Here is an 18,901-nt window from a genome sequence, read left to right as displayed (position 1 = left end):
GGCCTGGCTGTGAGCAGAGGCAGGAACGCTGCTCCCCCGTGTGTGTGGTGCTCAGGAGTAGGGTCTGGGGACATGTGCTTCCTTTTATGCTCCAAATATCTCTTAATTTCTCTGCAAGGGACTCAAAAATATTTTACATATGCTTAGGTGTGAGAAATGTTCATGCCATGTTATAGAGGCTGTAGAAAGGGCTGTCAGTCCGTCTGCTCTTCCCTCCTGTTGGTGTCTCTGCACAGCTACAGATGTTCAACAGCCCCGTTGGCTGGCTCAGGAGCAGAGGAGATTCAGAAAATTTGAAAGTTGTCATGTCAGCACCTGCTCCCAGCCTCCAGTCACCCAGGGGAAGGGGCTCCTGGGCTGCGTGGTCCCTCCCGGCAGGCGGATGTCGGACAGGGAGGGGTTTGTTCTGCGGGGCAGACACCCCGAGCTGCTTGCCTCAGGGCAGCCCAGGAGACAGGAGAGGCCGGAGGACACGTCCCTCCTCCAGAGGACTGGACACGTCCCTCCCCCAGGCGGCTGCCGTGCAGATGGGTTGAGAGGTGTGTGACTGACAGCAGCCAGCCCATCTCACAGTGTAATGTCTGACACATCTGGAGAGCAGCTGGAGCTGGACGCCAGGGGTGGCTGCTGAGCCAGTAACTATGGATAGACACCAACCTGAGTGTGTTTTTTCATAGAAATTCTGTCACTCATCTCTCTGTTCTCCTTTCACTGATGAGCTCCAGCTCCACTGAGTTCCTCTTTGATGTTCTGCAGTGAGTTTAAGCACGGTGCTCTGGGAAGCACAGGGACACTGCCTGAACTGGCTGCTCCTGTAGGTCCTGGAGGACAGGGTGCAGGAACGGGCAATGAGCACTACAGGGCAGAGCTGGACCAGACCTGCAAGGTCAGCGAGGCCCTTCCCTGACTCCCCCTGGCAAAGCAGCTTTGTTCCCAGTGGAGTATGGTGCTGAGCAGTTTAGGTGGCCCTTGTGCACGGAGCAGCACCTGGTTTTCTAAAGGAACTCAGTTTCCAGACACAGGTTTTTTGATTGCATCGGGCAGAAGCAAAGTTTTATTAGAGAAATCTTTCCCCCAGCAGGTACATTAGTGATCCTGACTAACTCAAGGAACTTCTAGAGATTACAGCATTACAGAACAGCAGGAGCAGGACAGAGAAGAAGGTGGCCCCCAGTGGGCCCCTCTAGATACAGGGCAAAGCGTCGCTGAGTTACTTCTACTTTCTCTGCACAGAGGCATGCAGTGAACATCGAGTGTTCTGGTTTTGTCTGTGGGTTTCTCTGTTTCATCTTCTAGTCCATTCCTCCTTAATCACAAATTCTCCTGCAGGTCACTAGAGAAAAAAAATGTAGCAACATTATTTGATTTGAAGAGAGATAAAATCCTTCAAATAACAATACTTTGGTCCTTGTAGTGCCCATATTTCCAGAATACACTCTGTTAAACAAGACCAGTTGGCAGACATCTCAGGAAACCCCAGAAATTTCCTAAATAATTGTGTTTTAATGGAAATTTACACCTGTAAAGTTACAGATTTGCTTGTTTTCATTCCTAGACTCTTTTGCTAAGCTTTGCTTGGCTATCTTCTTTACTTTTACTGCCAGATCTTTTCTTTAGGCCTCACTTCCCTGCTTTCTCCTCTTAGTTCTGCTGCTCCCTCTTGTCTCTCATTTGCTATGTGCTTCTCCATGTTCAGTCAGAGCTCTCTTTAAACCTGTTTCTCCCTGACACAGCCCATTTTGCACTGCAGCTGGATCTGCTGTAACGGATCGTGCCTGCATCACTCTGAGATGACACTCGTGACATGTCCTCCAGGAGTGTGTTGTCCCCAGGCCTTATTACAAAGGAACAAACAAAAAAAGCCAGTTTTCCTCTTGTGAAAACATGTCTCTTACCTTGGATGTCTCCAGTCTTGCAGGGTGTGACCTGGGGCTGGCAATGGGAGGTTGAAGTCGTAGTGTATGTGTGGCTTGTCCTAATGACTCCTCCTCCTACACCAGTTCCTACTCCGATTCCTCCTCCATGTCTAGTGGGATAAATTCAGTGAGAGAAATAGAGAATTTTAGAACTTTACATCACACTGCTGGCTGACAACATGACACAAAGTCTCTCACTATGTCTCTTGTAGGGGTCAGATATTTTATGTGCCATTCTCTTTTCGCTTTCAGAGTTGCTTTGTGTTTGTGCTGCCCTTAGGCATGGAACTGCAATGCAGAGCGTTGCAATTAGTGCTTGTTTTGACAGTTCTCACCCATCTTACTACAGGAAAGAGATTGTTACAAATGCTGACATAGCACTAGTGGTTACAGTGTGTAACTGGCAATTAACAGATTTGGTTTCTCTGCTTTGGAGATCCCAAGGACTGACATTTAGTTCAGATTTAAACATTCATCACAGTAAAGTTGCTTGTGAGACAGTTTTTTCAGCTCAAAGAAAGTATGAAGGTGGACTAAAGATTGTGTTGGGCTCCCAAACTGTGATACAGACCCTGATAGTTTCATTTATTCTCTAGTGGATTTAGTGATCTACATACATAAGATCCTGCTGTCCTCCTTCCAACAAGCACCGGTAGGTCTGAATCTCCTGCTCCAGGCGACACTTGACGTCCAGTAAGGTCTTGTACTCTTGGTTCTGACACTCTATTTCCGCTCTAATTTCAGCCAACTGCTGCTCCACACACGTGATCTGGTTCTGTAGGTCACCCAGGAGGGTGTTGTACTGGCACTCAGTCTCAGCCAGAGAGGATTCCAAATTATTTCTCTATAGACACAACAACCAAAGAAACAACATTCATTTAAGTGCCACCCTGGAGTTCATAATTTCCAATCCAAAAATGAAAGAGCTGTTCACCACCACCGTGCTCATTCACAGTAAGCAACCAGCAGTGAGCCCACCACAGCCATCGGGGGTGAGCTCAGCACCCACCTGGCTGAGCTGAGCCTGGAGGTCGATTTCCAGGGCTTGCAGTTGGCGTCTCAGTTCAGTGACCTGGTTGTTGCACGTCTCCACCTCCTGACCGCTTGTAATAACCTCCCGATTCACCTCCTCAATCTGAAAAGCACCAGTCAAGAAGAAAAAGCTTCAGAGAATATCTGTGTAAACTGGACTTGCTTTTACAGGTGCACAGTGCAGTGAGCAGCTGGCACAAAGAAAAGTGGGCAAGACAAGTTCCCTGTGAGCTGGGCGTTAACTGCCGGCTTCGCTGCCTGCTGGTTTTACAAATCACATTAACCTCGTGGCTATTAAGCTCTTTAATCCCAGTGTGGAATATCTCAGTTTCAACAACACACCACGAGGCCTCGCGGCAAACGCTGCCGCTCCAGGTGGGACACAGCAAACTGGTCAGACAGGCCTGTGTCTCCTGTGGAACACAGGGCAGAATGAGTGCTGCTCTTGGGCTTCACTGCAGAGCAGGAACTGCTCCTGGTCTCCATGCCTGGTTTCTGACACGCTCCTGTGCCCTGAAGTGTGCGCAGCAGTTTGTTTTGTAGCAGGCTGTGGCTCTTACCTTGCACTCGTACCAATCCTCCACTTCCTTGCGGTTGCGCGCTATCAGCGTCTCATACTGGCATCTCAGATCCTCCAAGATCTGCCTGAGATCTGGTCCCGGGCAGGCATTGACCTCCACACTCACATCTCCAGTTGATTGTTTTCTCAGGCAATTCATTTCCTGGAAATACAGTCCGGGTCAGGTACCTACTGGCTTTTGAGGGGCAACATAGAAGAGGAGAGCTCGGTGGCTCAGAGAGTCACCTCCCAGCTAGGGCTCTAAAGAGCACTGGCAGATGAGGTGTAAGTGTTTTTCCCAAGAAATCTGTTGGGTAATTTCTTTTCTCACCCACTGGAGTCAGCAGCAGCTTTCCCCCATCCCTGGGACTCCCAGTGCCAGCACAGCCCCAGGAGCAGCAGTGTCTCTGCCAGAGCTCTTGCCCCTCCCACGAGGCAGGTGGGTCTGAACGCCCAACAGTTCAGATGGGCTTGATGGGAAGGCTGTGGTGTGAAAGTGGTTGTGCTTTACGTTTAAACTTAGAGCACATTCGTGTGGGCAGTTTCCTGTCAGGGCCGTGGTGCTCCCAGGGCAGGGCAGGACCCTACCTCCTCGTGGTTCTTCTTCAGGCAGCAGAGCTCCTCCCGCAGCGACTCCAGCTGGGCCTCCAGGTCCGACCTGCAGAGCGTCAGCTGGTCCAGGACCTGGCGCAGGCCGTTGATGTCGGCCTCCACGCTCTGGCGCAGGGCCAGCTCCGTCTCGTACCTGGGTTGGGTGAGAAAGCAGAAATCCAGAGTGGTCACACCTCCCATGCTCAGTTTGTGCAGAGATCTCCTGCTCCAAACTCGCTGCCTAAGCTGCGTGCGCCCCACGTTAGATTTCTGCACTGTGCTTCTTGGTGGCTCTGTGGAAGCTTCTCTTCCTCACCTGTTTTCTCCCTGCTCCTCAGCACTCCGTTTGATATCACTTACTCAGCTGTGTTTCTGTTTTGCTGATCCCAGTCTGCACTGGTCTGTGGTGGAAATGTGCCAGCCCCACCACTAAGGACCACTCCCTTCAGTGCTGGTCCTGGCCCGTGCCAACAAACACTGTTGCCAAATGTCTTACCCGAGAATACTAATTAAGAGAGGACTGGTGACCAAGGGCAAAATGCCTTTCATCACCCCGTCCTGCCCTAGCGTGGTGTTGTGGGGGGATGTGTCTGAAGTCTCTGTAATTAGTGCACTGAGACGCCACAAAGACGCGAAGGAGCTGGGGAGGCGACGGGGGCACTCACTTCACACGGAAGTCATCAGCAGCCATCCTGCTGTTATCAATGTCCAGAATGATCTTGTTGTTATCAATGGTTGCACAGACAATCTGGAAAAGAGCAGACCATGAGAGTTGTCTCACTTCTCTCTGCTGTTAGAGTCCATAGGTCTATCTGCAGAGTTACCTAGGTAACTCTTCACAATTTCCTTCCTCTGTTACCTTCTTACTTAAGTAGCCTTGTTCCTTAAGCAGAGCAGCTGCAGGAGGTAGTGTTGCCTCCTTAGCTCACAGTCAGTAAAGGAAAGAGGTCAATTATGTAGAATTTGAGAGTTAAAGAATTGTGAGGTGGGAATTCTAGTTTCAGGATCTGAACACAAGTTCCAAAGATGCTCACAAAGAAGTGAACTTAAAGAACCTTCCCATAAGTCATTAAATCTCAACTGACATTCAGGCTGGTATGTGCTGGGCTTCAGGCTTATCTTCAGTGAAAATATTTGGAAGGTTTCTTTAAGCCTTAAGATCAGCCAGAGCTTTCATTGTGGACATGTTTGTGTCACTGTGGCAATCAAAGTCAAATACTCAGCTTTCCTCACCTAGACTTTATAATGCTTCATGGCTGATACAGCGTTTGGTAGGTGGGTTCTGCTCTTGTCTGTAGCTCTCTTTGCTTTGCTTTTCCCCTTGGGCTGACCCTGCTACATTTCCTCAGAGCACACTTGGTAATGTCCTGTTTGTACCTCTATGGTCAAACCAGGATGGAACAAAACAGCCTTTTCCTTTTAACAATCCTTGTCCCAGCACTGTCCCTTCCAGCATGTACCTTTGATATGCACCCACACTCAACAACGTCCATGGGGAACTGGCCAAAATTGATGCTTGTGAAAGCATTGAGCAGCACCAAAGTGACCTCTAACAATTGCAGTAGGTTCTAAATACAAATTCCAAAATAAGCTTTAAACAGGGTAGAGATGACTGAAAAATGTCATTACCTGATTCTGCAGGTCTTCGATTTCTTTGTAATAGCAGCTGTAGTCCCGGGGCTCGCAGGAGATGCCCTGTGTGGCGTACCACTCTCTGATCCTGCACTCCAGTTCAGCATTCTCCTTCTCCAAGCACTTCACCTTGTCCAGGTAGGAGGCCAGGCGGTCGTTGAGATTTTGCATGGTGACCTTCTCATCGCAGGATGAAAGCAAACAGTCGCCAGCAAGACCACCAACCACCACACCGCCTCCAAGGCCAAAACCAAGGCCGTTGCCATAGCAGTTGCCACCTCCATAGCTCCCACCAGCCAAGCTACCAACACTCAGTCCCCCTCCATAATTCACTCCACCGCAGTAGCTCCTTCCAGAAAAACCTCTGCTACTGCCTATCCCATAGGAAGAAATCCGTGCTCCACCACCACCACCAATGATACAGCTGCCACCACTGCTCCTGCCTTTGCTAGACACAGTAATAGTCTCCTTAACGTTGCAACTCATGGCGACAGCAGCTGGAAATGCAAGCAGAAGCCCAAAGCAAGATGCACAGCTTGATATTAAATCAGACTGCGAGTTGTCCGCTGCTGGGAAACCCTATTTATACCTTCCACAGTGGGTGTCACCACTGGTGCTTCTTCCCATAAGGCTGGCTACTCTAGCCATTGGTGCCAAGAATAATTTCTCAAAGGGAAGTTTCCTTTCAAGAATCCTGGTAGACAAGGAAGATACTTTACATGTCTCTTGCTAATTTCAAAAATACATTAGCAATAATGTTTTATGAATCATCAGCTTTTTGTTTATGATGCAAACTTTACAACATTAAGCCAGGAAAAACACTGTCCTAAATTATATACCAGGAAGAAATCATTAAAGGTTATTGCATCAAAGAGCTCTTTATCTCTCATTAATTTATTTTCATTTTATTTTGAGTTGAATAAGCAGTTTTCATGGAAGGTGCTGATCTTAGAATATCTAAGATGAAAAAGAAAGAATAAATACGAAGTTTGACTCTGGAATGATGTATGAGGAATGATGTAAGAACTTTGTGGAAAGATCAGAGACACAGAGATTAACCTTTAAATCTCTGCATGGGCAAAATGACAACTCCAGAACACTGCTACGGGACAAGTGAGACCGTGGAGTGATGTCACAATGGACCTGGATGAAAGGTTCTCCGTACGTGATCGTGGCTCTCTCCAGTAATTCACAAGGGATTGGTTTCTTTAGTGGGGAGCATAAAGGAAGGTAAAAGTACTTTCCATATTTTGTGTCGTTCAGTGAAAATATCGCTGCAGTTTTCATCGTTGTGGGTAGTGACTGTTGCTGAGGAGGGGTGGGTGTCTGGGAACAGCCAATGTGAGTGGAAACATCCCATGGGCAATTTCTGTGTCAAGATGTGCTGCATTCTGCCAAGAGGTTTGGGACTGCTGTCCTAGGAGGCAGAAAGCCAGAACTGCTGATACAGCTGGCAGAGCTGCCGTTGCCTAATGCAGCTCTACACCGCCTTGGAGAAGATGGATTAAGTACAAACTAGAGGTTCTTCTCTATCATTACTGTTTCCAAATCTTAGCTGGGCTGAGAGATTAAAAGGTAATGATCCTTTCACTCTTCTGACAGCAAAATTCAGGCAATTTTCATTAGGTGTTTTGCTAAGACTCAAGAGTGATGGCCTCTCTAGGTGAGCCTGTTTCTGATGGCCATTGCGGAAGAGCGTCCCACAGCTTTCTCAGACTAACCCTCCACCAGGAAATTCTCCAAACCTGCTTCACCAGGGAAGAGGGAGCTCAAACTCCTGCTCAAATCCTCACCCCTGGTCAGGATTGTGCATTGGACTAGCTATAACTGTGGCAAGTAAATAATCGCACTTAGAGAGGGGCTGAAGTACCCCAGTGTTTGTGGATTTGTCCATCGTTTTGTTGCTCTTATTCTTTTTATTTCTTCTAAAAAGATACCTCCCCTTATCTCTGAATCCTTAGAAGTTACTTATCTGGTACAATGAGAGCCAGCAGCATTCCAGTGATATCTCCAGTAGTCTGGAGACAGAGGTGGGGAGAGAATTGCTCAAAGTGATTTACTCAAAGACAAAGAGCACGCCTCTGGCGGAGTCTGCAGCTGAGCCCAGGTCTCCTGAATCAGCCCGCAGTGCCTGTCACCTGCCCTGCCTCCCAAGCCGTGCTCCATTCAGTCCCTGAGGTACAAGGGAGCCAAGCTCAGAATAGGTAAAAACTCCAATAAAGTTACTGTGTATGGGGAGGAATACCTGGATTTCATTACTAGGACTGGAGAACATAATTGGAGTCGGGGTGTGGTGGTAAGAATGAACCGAAACTGATGTAATGCTGCATGGCTTGAAGCTTCGCCTGCCCCGCGTGAGTCTCCAGGAGTTTCCCAACAGCTGTCTGCAGCAAGCACCTTTTCGGCGTGAGCACACGTACCTCCCTCAGCTCCACGGTTATCACCCCAGCACATCAGAGCAACGCAGGCAGAAACTCGGGCTGACTTAGTCCCCCGGGAGTGGAGGATGTCTCCATGCCTGGTGCGGCGGTTGCTGCGGAGAGCTCTGCCCCTCTGGGCTGGCCTGGTCCCCGGGGACATGGAGCTTTGTCCCTCAGACCCACCTCCTGTGCGGGCCCTCGGCAGGCACCTCCACCAGGATCCTCACACAGCACACACTTGCTCTCTTGCTATTCTTCCTTTTTGTCTTCAGGAAATGAGTGCACTAGTTAAGCTGATACAACATTAATAATTGTTCTGAAGACCTTTAAAAACTAAATTAAGCTTTCCCTCCTGTTTTCCTTCGGTTATTTGAACTCATAAGCTTCCTGGGTCTGTCTCATTAGCACAAAGAAATATGGAAATCTCATGGAAATGTAGTTTCCAGACCAAGGTGTGCAGCTCCGTAATTTGAAGCTCCTTAATACCCGGGTTGTTTCCAGGGTGTTTTCTGCTGGGGAGCTGTTTATTACAAGCTACCTTCTCATGCGTTCCAGATGCATCCCAACTTGTAAGTCCACAAACAACATCACAGTGTCTTAGGAGCTGAGTCTGTACATCCCCAGGGGCTTTCCAGAGGCATATTCATAAAGTCTGGATTGTCTGAGTCCTTCTGGCCGTGTCATTACATCTCTTTCACCTCTCAGGAATTTAGGACAGCTCCTTTGTGAAAGTGTGTGCTCTGCACTGCTGGACACGGTGGGGAGGGTGGGAAGGTCTTTGATGTGAGCAGGGGGAATCAGATGGAGCAGCTAGATGTCAGCAGCAGTTTGAAAGAGGAGACTGGTGGGCATCAGCTGGGGTGCCAGGGGAAAGCAGCAAGCTCTTCTGTAGGGGGAGTAGATGGGAGTTTCCAGAAGACTGAAAACTGGGAGAACATCAGTACAGTATCTTTATAGTTTTAGAAATGAGAGTGTGAGGACTGGTAAGTGGGGAAGGATCGAGGCCAGAAAGGGCAGCAGTGTGTTATCTCACTGCCTGGCTTTGCACTGAACGAGGCAGGAGAAGACAATGGGAGAGGAAAAGGGAAAGATTTGCTTTCTGACTGCTCAGCCAGAGCACTGAGGACAACTGAGCTGTGCACAGAGGAGTCCAGGCAGTGGGAGTTTGCCATTACAGCATATAAGATACATGATAGGTGTCTTTTGATCTCTTGTGAAGCACTGGCCTTTACACATCTGTTGAGAGATTTCTGCATCATCTGGGACTTTCTGTCAGGCTGGAACTGATCTTTAAAGAAGACTTGATTTAGAGTCTTGGTTGAAAACCTTCTACACATGGCTACTCTGCTGAGTTATTATTGCAGTTGTTCCACTGCTGTGTTCTTATTGTGCTGCAGCCCTTGGACACTACTGAGTTTAGTGTCTGCTAGATTGAAAAAAAAGAATTACCACTGAGACATCTTCCTCTCTGTGGTCTTTTACAAGAGAATAAGGGCACCTTTCACCTGCTCCTTGATATGCCAGTGACTGGGCTTCTTCCCTGGAAGGTTTCGGGTTGCCTTCAGTCTATTTCTGTAGCAACAGAGAAATTGGTGTGTGTGTAAAAGAATTGAAGCTAGAAAAGTGTGCCATGATGTACTGCCTGTAAGGACCTGAAAGCTTTTTTTGTCTTTGTACCCTTTTGCCTCTCCCCCTGAGGCTGGCTGTTCCATGACCTCCAGCTTTTGCCAGAAAAGGAGTAGGCAGGAGTTTTGCTTTGCCAGATCATCACAAGTGAATATGACTCTGGAACAGCCACATTGCTGTGTACCAGAAGGAACAGCAGCGTGTCCAGTGCTGCTGGTGTAGCTGGGAAGCTGCAGGCTGCCACTGCTTGGTTTTCTGGCACCAACAGATAACTTAGTCCTCAAAACACCCTCCAGCTCATAGTGGCTTTTAGCTGAATACGCTCCAAACCCAGAAAGGCTCCAGAATCTCCCCATGGCTGGTTCCCAGGGCTGCAGCCCACAGCAGCCACGCGGGTGCTGCGGGGGCCTGAAGGGGGGATGGGTCTTTGGTCTTTGCCGTGCCAGTGAGGTTTAGCCACAGTGGCTCTGTGCATCCAGAGGCCCTAGCTGGCTTTCTTCACCATTGTATTCTCTGCTGAGCTGCACTTTTCCCACTCCCATCCTGCCCTCCCCAGTTCTCCAAAGAAGGCGTGTTTAACGTAAAGATGATCTTTCATCAGTTCCTGGTGTTCAGGTTGAAACTATTTGAAACAGAAGGATGACCAGTAACTGACTCAGTCACTGTGTGAAAATAGATAAGGAATAAACCTTTTGCTTCTCATCCTTAGCTCAATGGGAAGATTCTTGTGGAATGAAGGAGTAGGTTGGGATATAAACCATATCAGCAGAAATGGAATCAGTTGTGGAGATCAAGATTTTTTCTTCAACCTAATCACAGTGCCCAGGCTGGATGATGAAGTATGAGAGGGCACAACCCAGATGTGTCAGCACTAGGCTGGGTCTGAGGCAATCTGTCTCCAGATGTTCCATCACTGACTTTCACAATTTTTCTAAAATTGTGTTTTAGCACGGTGCTCTGGGAAGCACACGGGCACTGCCTGAACTGGCTCCTCCTGTAGGTCCTGGAGGACAGGGTGCAGGAACGGGCAATGAGCACTACAGGGCAGAGCTGGACCAGACCTGCAAGGTCAGCGAGGCCCTTCCCTGACTCCCCCTGGCAAAGCAGCTTTGTTCCCAGTGGAGTATGGTGCTGAGCAGTTTAGGTGGCCCTTGTGCACGGAGCAGCACCTGGTTTTCTAAAGGAACTCAGTTTCCAGACACAGGTTTTTTGATTGCATCGGGCAGAAGCAAAGTTTTATTAGAGAAATCTTTCCCCCAGCAGGTACATTAGTGATCACACTACTGGCTAACTGCAGCAGCAGTCGTGGTGGCTGGGCACCGCAGCGATACAGACTGGAAGAGGCAAGTAGCAAAGCAAAGCGGGAGGCTGGGGCGCTGTGCCCGCCCGCTGGCGCCGCTGGCACTGCTGAGCAGCTCCCAGGAGCTCCTCGCGCCTCGCCGGGGCACGCAGGGAACTCCCTGGCTCTTCATCCACGGCTCTGCTGCAGGCGTCTCTCCTTGGGTATTCTCATTCTCTGCTTAATCACAAATCCTTCTGCAAGGCACTGGTGAGATCAAAGGAGACACTACTTTGTTTAGAGCAAAAAACCAGATTCTTTCCCACCCTGTCATTCTCTACATGTGGTCATTTCACAGGCCGGTTCAGTCAGGGTTTCAGGTCAATACTGTCCCTTCCTGGGAAGGTCGAGTGCTGCCCGCGGCCAGGCAGAGGGATTCCTGCCAGGCCCAGCACAGCGCCCGATGGTGGAAGCTGCAGACACTGCACCAGCAGCAGCCTGCGTGAGGGGACGTCTGTCCCTGCCAGAACCGTGCCCTGCTCACACTCATTCTCCTGGACCAGCTGTCCCCATATTTCTTTCTTGATTTTTCAGTTTGGCTGGAATTTTCCCCTTGAAATGGCACTAGTAGTTTTCTGCCAGTATTCCCATGATCCCTGTCTGGGTTTTTTTCCCCTGATTTCTACTTTCTCCTGCTCTTTCCTTTTTCCCAGATTTCATGTCTGTCCTTTCTCCATGTTCTTTGTGGCTTGCCTCTTGCTCTTCTCCTCCTTCTGTACCTCTTTCCCCTCCTCCCTTTTTGGAGTTTTCATGCTTCCTAGCAGAGTCCCAGAAGGTCCTGGAAGCTCTTCTTGTACCCACCCCTCTGTGGCCTCCTATCACATATTTCCCAGTAGCTTCACAATAAAGCTTCCAAATAGCACCTATAACCTACATGGGAAAGATCTTTGTGGTGGCCTGTCCTTGTTGCATTAGAATAGAGGACTGTGGAAATGTTGTGGAGTGCTGCAGTTCTTACCTTGTATCTCCGCAGCTGCACAGGACGGCATCTGGGAAGACGAAGTGTAAGTGTGGCTTGTTCTAATGATTCCTCCTCCTCCTATTCCACTTGCTCTTGCAACTCCTCCTCCTAGACCCGCAGACTGGCCAATTCCTCCTTGCTGACTAAGGGGACAGAAAAAGAACATTTTAGTGAAGGAAATGATGGGTGAACTAGAACTGCAGTTTTTCATGTCCACGCTGCTCTCAATCTGTTTTCCTTTTTGGGCAGAAAATTGGCAGAATATTGCAGTGACCTTGTGGCAATGGCTGGCAGGGGGTAGGGGAGCAGATTGCCACCATTGGCTACCAGGCAGCCTGGATAGGTCACTGCTGGTGAAGGAGCTGGACGGGGCCTCCTCCGTCCTTCACTTTGCCGTTATGTTGAAATACTCAGGACACGGGCACTTTGTTGTGTCCTTTGGTGCATCTCAAGCCCACTTACATGAGGTCCTGCTGCCCACCCTCCAGCAGGCAGCGGTACGTGTGGATCTCCTGCTCCAGGCGGCATTTGACATCCAGCAGGATCTTGTACTCTTGGTTCTGACATTCCATTTCTGCTCGCAGATCAGCCAGTTGCTGCTCCACGCACGTGATCTGGCTCTGGAGCTCAGCCAGGTGGTTGTTGTAGCGACACTCTGTCTCAGCCAGCGAGGATTCCAGGTTGTCCCTCTGCAGAGTGACACACGGCACAATACAAATACAGCATGAGAAACACTCTGCTAGCTACGAGCTCTTACACCGAAGCGTGACTGGGAGGCAGCCGAGCTCTGCAGCAGCTCAGCACCCACCTGGCTGAGCTGAGCCTGGAGGTCGATTTCCAGGGCTTGCAGTTGGCGTCTCAGTTCAGTGACCTGGTTGTTGCACGTCTCCACCTCCTGACCGCTTGTAATAACCTCCCGATTCACCTCCTCAATCTGAAAAGCACCAGTCGAGAAGAAAGGATTTCAGGGAATGTTTAATGTAAGTCAGATGAAGTATTAAGGAAAGAACAGAAGAGCTGGCAAAAAAAATGAAATGGGAAAGGCTTGAGTGGACTCTCTCATCCTAACAGAGTGTAAACCCTGCTTGTCATCCCTCTTGCTCTTCCACCAGTGCTGCTGTGCAGTCCTTCCCACTGCTTACTGCTTTGTAGAGGGTTCCTGCCTCCCACCCCATCACCCCAGGAGAAGGACACAGCACAGCAGTATCCCCTGTGTCACTTGGGCCATTTCAGCCAACACTAAATGCGGTTACAAGATGTTGTGTGATTTTAACGTGTAATAAATGACTGTGGAACCACTGCCTGAGTGTTGGCCAGGGAAAGTCAGAGCTGTGTGAGGTTACTCACCTTGCACTCATACCAATCCTCAACTTCTTTGCGATTGCGTTCGATCAGCGTCTCATACTGGCACCTCATCTCCTCCAGGATCTTCCTGAGGTCTGGGCCCGGGCAGGCATTGACCTCCACACTCACATCTCCAGTCGATTGTTTCCTCAGACAACTCATTTCCTGGAAACACCACCCAGATCGTGTCATTTTTTTAAAAAAGGAAAAAAGGGAGAGACCCAAATTCTCCTTCTCCCCTTCTGCCAGACATTCACAGCTCCTCGTTCCCATGTACTGTCTCCATCAAGCACCTGCCCCCACAGCCAGCACCCCAGGGCTGGGGACCACAGAGAGGAGAGGGGCAGGACCCTACCTCCTCGTGGTTCTTCTTCAGGCACCAGGCCCCCCCCCGCAGCGACTCCAGCTGGGCCTCCAGGTCCGACCTGCAGAGCGTCAGCTGGTCCAGGACCTGGCGCAGGCCGTTGATGTCGGCCTCCACGCTCTGGCGCAGGGCCAGCTCCGTCTCGTACCTGTGAGCCAGAGAGAGCAAGGAGTAGGCAGTGTCTGGCACCACCCTTTGTTCTTTTCTTCCTTTGACCGTCCATCTCTCTGACAGCGTTTTCCTGACTAGCCTAAGGAACTCCAAAAGCAGCAGGAGGCTGGCTCCATCAAAGCTGCCCTGACTCTGCCTTCTCTGGAGCTTTTGCACCAGGGCAGAGCTGTCACTCACCACATCTCTGGGCTCCGACAGGAATAAACAACACTTCCCCTTTGAAAGACACCATGTGCCAGAATGGCAGCTCTGGTGAACCCCCACTGCTCCCCGTCTGCAGGTCCCTTTCTGGAAACCCATCTCCACTCAAAACCAGTGTGTTCTCCCAAACTTTCCACCCGGGCACTGACACTAATTAAGGCAGCTCTAGAGGCAATGGATGAAAGAGCTTTTCTGTGTAGCCTCCAGGCTGTCCTGACCAGAGGATCTCCAGGGCCTGGCTGAGAGCTCCTGCCCAGCCCCGTGAGGGGGTGCAGTGAGGGGACAGCCGAGGGGCACTCACTTCACTCGGAAGTCGTCAGCCGTCATCCTGCTGTTATCGATGTTCAGGATGATCTTGTTGTTGTCTATGGTCGCACAGACAATCTGGAAAAAGAATATTTACCCCTGAAGTCTTTTCCCTGTGCCCTCAGGCTCCGGTGTACCCATGGACTGGTGCCACCAGACCTAACCCCTGTCTCCCCCTCTCTCTTTCTCTCTCTTTTTTAATACTGGGTAGCAGCCATGGGGGAGTTGAGGACTGCAGCTGTCCTGGGGTGGGTGTTCACTGACAGATGGTGAAGCCATTAAAGTTATAAAACACATGGTTCAGATGCAGTCAGGGGGTACAATTACTATTGTCCAGCACCTGCTACAATTCACCTCACCTTTTAAATCTAAATCTTACTTTCATGGATAAGAGACTTAAAAACTTTGTTTCCAGACTTAATTATGTCTGTCTCATCCTGCCTGTTTCCTGCATTCTTTTCACTTCATTCTTCTTTGTGCCTTGACATTCTAGAATTTTTGCCAAACACACTTTGCAAAGGTTTTTAATTTTAAATTGCATACTCGGAATGTGCTAAGGCAACGTTCTCTTTGTTCTTCTTTTAATTAGATGTGCTACACTTCCCAATTCTGTATGAAAGAGTAAGCTTGTAAAAAAAAGGAAATTATGTTTAACTGAGATTTTGCAAGACTAACAACAGAATAATATAAGTTCAGGCAAATTAATGTGATCCACTATTTATTTCTCTTCCAGTTGCTTTCTTGGCATATATCTATTTAAACACCTTGGCACAAATGTAATTCAGAACTACTACTGAGCCAACCCAGATGTATTCCATGAAGATAACGTTTCCCCCTGCAAATACAGCTGATGAATAAAAGCAATGGAAACAGCCCAAACACTCAAGGTTTTTACCTTTCAGCTCTAGGGCTTTCTACAGGCAATTGTCTTAATGGTTGTTTAGAAAAAGCATTTTACAGCAATGAAATATTACTCCTGATATCTGCACTAGGCTGTGAACCAACACCGTGGGAGAAGCTTATAAGGGAGCAAGCAGCTTAGAAATTATGTTACCTGATTTTGAAGATCTTCTATTTCTTTATAATAGCAGCTGTAGTCCCGGGGCTCACAAAAAGGGCCCTGCTTGGCATACCACTCCCTGATCCTGCACTCCAGATCAGCATTTTCTTGTTCCAGGCACCTCACCTTGTCCAGGTAAGAAGCCAGGCGGTCATTAAGGTTCTGCATGGTGACCTTTTCGTCACCAGAAAGAAGAATGCCATCACCAGCAAACCCACCTCCAACTACCCCTCCACCAAGACCCATACCAATGCCACCTCCGATGCCACCGCCAAAGCGCGCGCTGCCACCGCTGAACCCAATGCCCGAACAGCCGCCGAGCACAGCGGCTCCTAAGCCACCTCCATAGTTGCCACCAACCACACTGCCAGTGCTCAGCCCTCCTCCGTAATTCACACCACCACAGTAGCTTCTACCAGAAAACCCTCGGCTACCACCTATCCCGCAAGTCGTGTATCTTCCAGAGGAGACTGAGGAGACCCGGGCTCCTCCACCACCACCACCGCCACCAATCACGCAGCTGCCCCCGCTGGTCCTGCCCCTGAGAGAGCCAGTTGTCTGCTTCACACTACAACTCATTTTGAGGCCAGCTGCAGATCCAACCCCAAGCCCAAAGCAAGATGCACAGCTTGATACTGAATCAGACTGCAGGGTGGCTGCTGCCGCAGATCTCTATTTATACCTTCCAAAGGGGGTGTCACCTGCAGAGTGTTTCTTCTTCCCACGGGGCTGGCTAGTCTTGCTGTTTATGCCAAGAATAAATAGCCCATAGGCAGTTTCCCTCTAGAAATCCCAGTTCACAAGGAAGATACTTTACATGTCAGCAGCTTATTCCAAAAAGTAAAATAATGTTTTGTGAGTCATCGGCTTTTTGTATGATGCAAACTTTACAACAAGTCAAGAAAAAAAGTTGGTCTCGATTATGTACAAAGAAGAAACATTGGTATTTATAACATCAAAGTGCCTTTTATCTTTTATTAATTTGTATTTATTTAATTCTTAGTCCAATAAACTTTTTATATCACATGCTATGGTAAAGTATGTAAAACAAAAATGAGAAATTAATATGAATTCTCACTTCTGAAAAGTGTGAATAATAGTGACCGTAGCAGTGAAGAGACCAGAGGTGTGGTGGGTAGATGTCTGTCACCTGTCACGGGGACACACAGGCACAGGGACAGACACGCTCTGCTGTGAGGTTTCTGAAATCACCAAGGTGATTCCTGGTGGGATTAGTTCCCCATCTGTGGTGTGTATTTCGCTGGTCATGCAAACTCAAGAATTCAACTTGCTCACGGTCTGTGACAATCAGGCTGCTAGATGTTGGAAGTCCTCTGGGTCTAGATGTTACACAGACTTGATATGAGCTGCAATGCATGAAGTACCTCTCTGAAGTACCTTAATTGCTGTCCATGCTTCCCCAATTTGTCGTGATCATAGATCAAGAAAGAGAAGACAGGGAAGGGGGTATCTGTGGGTGAAACATCCAATGCCCTGGATGGACTGAGATGTGATCCCACAGGACTTTGCCATTACTAAGATTGTGCTGTGCACAAAATGAGGAGAAAAGCTTTTGGCATTTCTTAGCTGAGTCTGTTGGAGCAGAGGCAGGAATTAGCCCAGCCTGGCTACTCGTGGGAGCGCGATCTCCAAAACCAGGCAAGCAATAGCCAGAGGAACGTTCGGAGAACTGGCTCCACCAGTGCAAGTATCTTTCTCCAGCAGACTGCTGTAATGAGAGGATATTCTGCTCTCCAGGGGATGGAGGCTTCTGTTCCCTACAGGGTGGAATTTCCAAGAAACTCTTGCTCACAAGTAACCTTTGACTCAAGTATGTCCGTACTTACAGGGGCAGTTGTGATCAATCCTCTGTGGTGGTGACTGTGACACCTGAGAGGGAGCCCCACGAGCAGCCGTCACCTCTGGGCAGGAGGGCAGCAGACCCCTGCACATGTAGGCTCGGCCACCTCTCATTTCCCTGGGTGGCTTCTGTCACCACGGTGGGAGAGTGTCCCCGAGCATATATAGACGTGATCATCTTCTCACCAGCGTAAGTTAGGGCTCTCCACTCTGCAGTGAGATAATTTATTTCTTTGCTTAGATCAGAAGCGATAAAAAGACGCCTACCCCAGGCTGGCAGCATCCTAGAATATTCATTATTCACATGGTGCAGTGAAGGAACTTGCTCCAGGACAGAGCTGGAGTCTGTCAGAGCCCAGATACCTGGCTGGGACTGCAGTGCCTGAAATACAAGTCCATCCTCCCCTAGAAACACATCCCCTGTGCTCCCCACACTGCCTGGGCTCTCAGCAGTGAAAACCCTGAGCAAAAAGGAGGCTAAGGAGGATATCTGGCTTTCATCCCTCTTTTTGAGGAATATAATTGAAGACAGGGTGTGGCTGCAAGAGCCAACAGAAATTAATATAATGGCTGGATTGCTCAGAGCTTTGCTTCTGCTCTGTAGGTTTTCAGAAGTTCCCTGACAGCAGCCTATGGAGAGCAGAGCTCTGGGCCTGGGCTGCCCTTCCCCTCTCAGAGTCTTGGGATTAGGAGGAGACGTTGCAGATACTGGACATTTCTCCACTGGTGTGCAGGGAGCACCTACAGCCTCTTCCCTCAGCACTTACTAAGGCAGGAGGAACAGGTCTTGCTCCACAAAACAAACTGGGCTTCAGCGTTGTACAACCTTTACTTAGGTCCTGACAGAAAAGTCCACAGGCTACTGAACCACGTTTTACCAGTGAAGATTAGAAATGATCCTACAGTTCTTCCAAAGTGCCCGTCTTTGGGGTAGAATTACATCCTTGGCACTTACTGGGCTCCTACCAGTTTCACTGGGACATGGAGCTGTAGTCCCTGACTACCCGGCTGGAATGTTAAAGCAGTGGGATCTTTCCCTGCCCGGTGCTGGGTGTCTGCAGGGGGCAGCTCCCAGCACCTCGTGGAGGTTGCCTGGGTCCTTACAACCCAAGACCTTGCTGCAGATGGGGGGGGGGTGTTTGCCCCCGGGCTCGCTGCTTGCTCCAGCTCTGAGCCACCTTCTTCTGAAGCATCCATCAGCAGCCGCTTTTTTCCCCACTAAACTGTTTTCTTTACCTCCACTTTTCTTATTATTTGTATTCCAGTAGCCTTGGGGCAGAACGCTGCGTAGGAAGGGACTGCAAGTCTAAGACATAAAAATGTCCCCAAAGGATTTCCAGCCTAGGTGTAAGGCAGGAGGGAACGAGTGGCTTCCTGCAGATGGGGCAGAGGGCACGAGAGCCAGTGTCACCGCGGGGGGCTCGGCACGACAGGGCCCTGCTGGGCTCTCTGGCAAAGGAGGGATGTGGAAGCGGACGAGGAGGTGATAAATAAATACCCCTGGGCAGGCAGCGGTGGG

At 49.3% G+C, this 18,901-nt stretch overlaps 2 protein-coding genes across 2 annotated transcripts; both read right to left on the bottom strand.

Annotated features, from left to right (window-relative positions):
* Positions 1–1,281: 1,281 nt before the first annotated feature.
* Positions 1,282–6,264, bottom strand: LOC103771935 (keratin, type I cytoskeletal 19-like). Its single transcript, XM_008939255.1, has 8 exons — positions 5,728–6,264; positions 4,764–4,846; positions 4,096–4,252; positions 3,509–3,670; positions 2,915–3,051; positions 2,534–2,758; positions 1,896–2,026; positions 1,282–1,333 (listed from the first exon to the last, which is right to left on the bottom strand). Exons 1-8 carry the CDS (start codon positions 6,214–6,216, stop codon positions 1,308–1,310), a joined length of 1,410 nt encoding a protein of 469 aa, XP_008937503.1. The 5' UTR covers positions 6,217–6,264; the 3' UTR covers positions 1,282–1,307.
* A 5,032-nt stretch (positions 6,265–11,296) lies between these two features.
* Positions 11,297–16,101, bottom strand: LOC103771934 (keratin, type I cytoskeletal 13-like). Its single transcript, XM_008939254.1, has 8 exons — positions 15,517–16,101; positions 14,458–14,540; positions 13,776–13,932; positions 13,424–13,585; positions 12,885–13,010; positions 12,539–12,765; positions 12,074–12,219; positions 11,297–11,322 (listed from the first exon to the last, which is right to left on the bottom strand). Exons 1-8 carry the CDS (start codon positions 16,099–16,101, stop codon positions 11,297–11,299), a joined length of 1,512 nt encoding a protein of 503 aa, XP_008937502.1.
* Positions 16,102–18,901: the final 2,800 nt, after the last annotated feature.

This window comes from Merops nubicus, unplaced genomic scaffold, assembly GCF_000691845.1.
Source record: "Merops nubicus isolate BGI_N331 unplaced genomic scaffold, ASM69184v1 scaffold21104, whole genome shotgun sequence".
Classification (NCBI taxonomy): Eukaryota; Metazoa; Chordata; class Aves; order Coraciiformes; family Meropidae; genus Merops; species Merops nubicus.
This window is presented reverse-complemented; position numbering and strand designations above follow the sequence as displayed.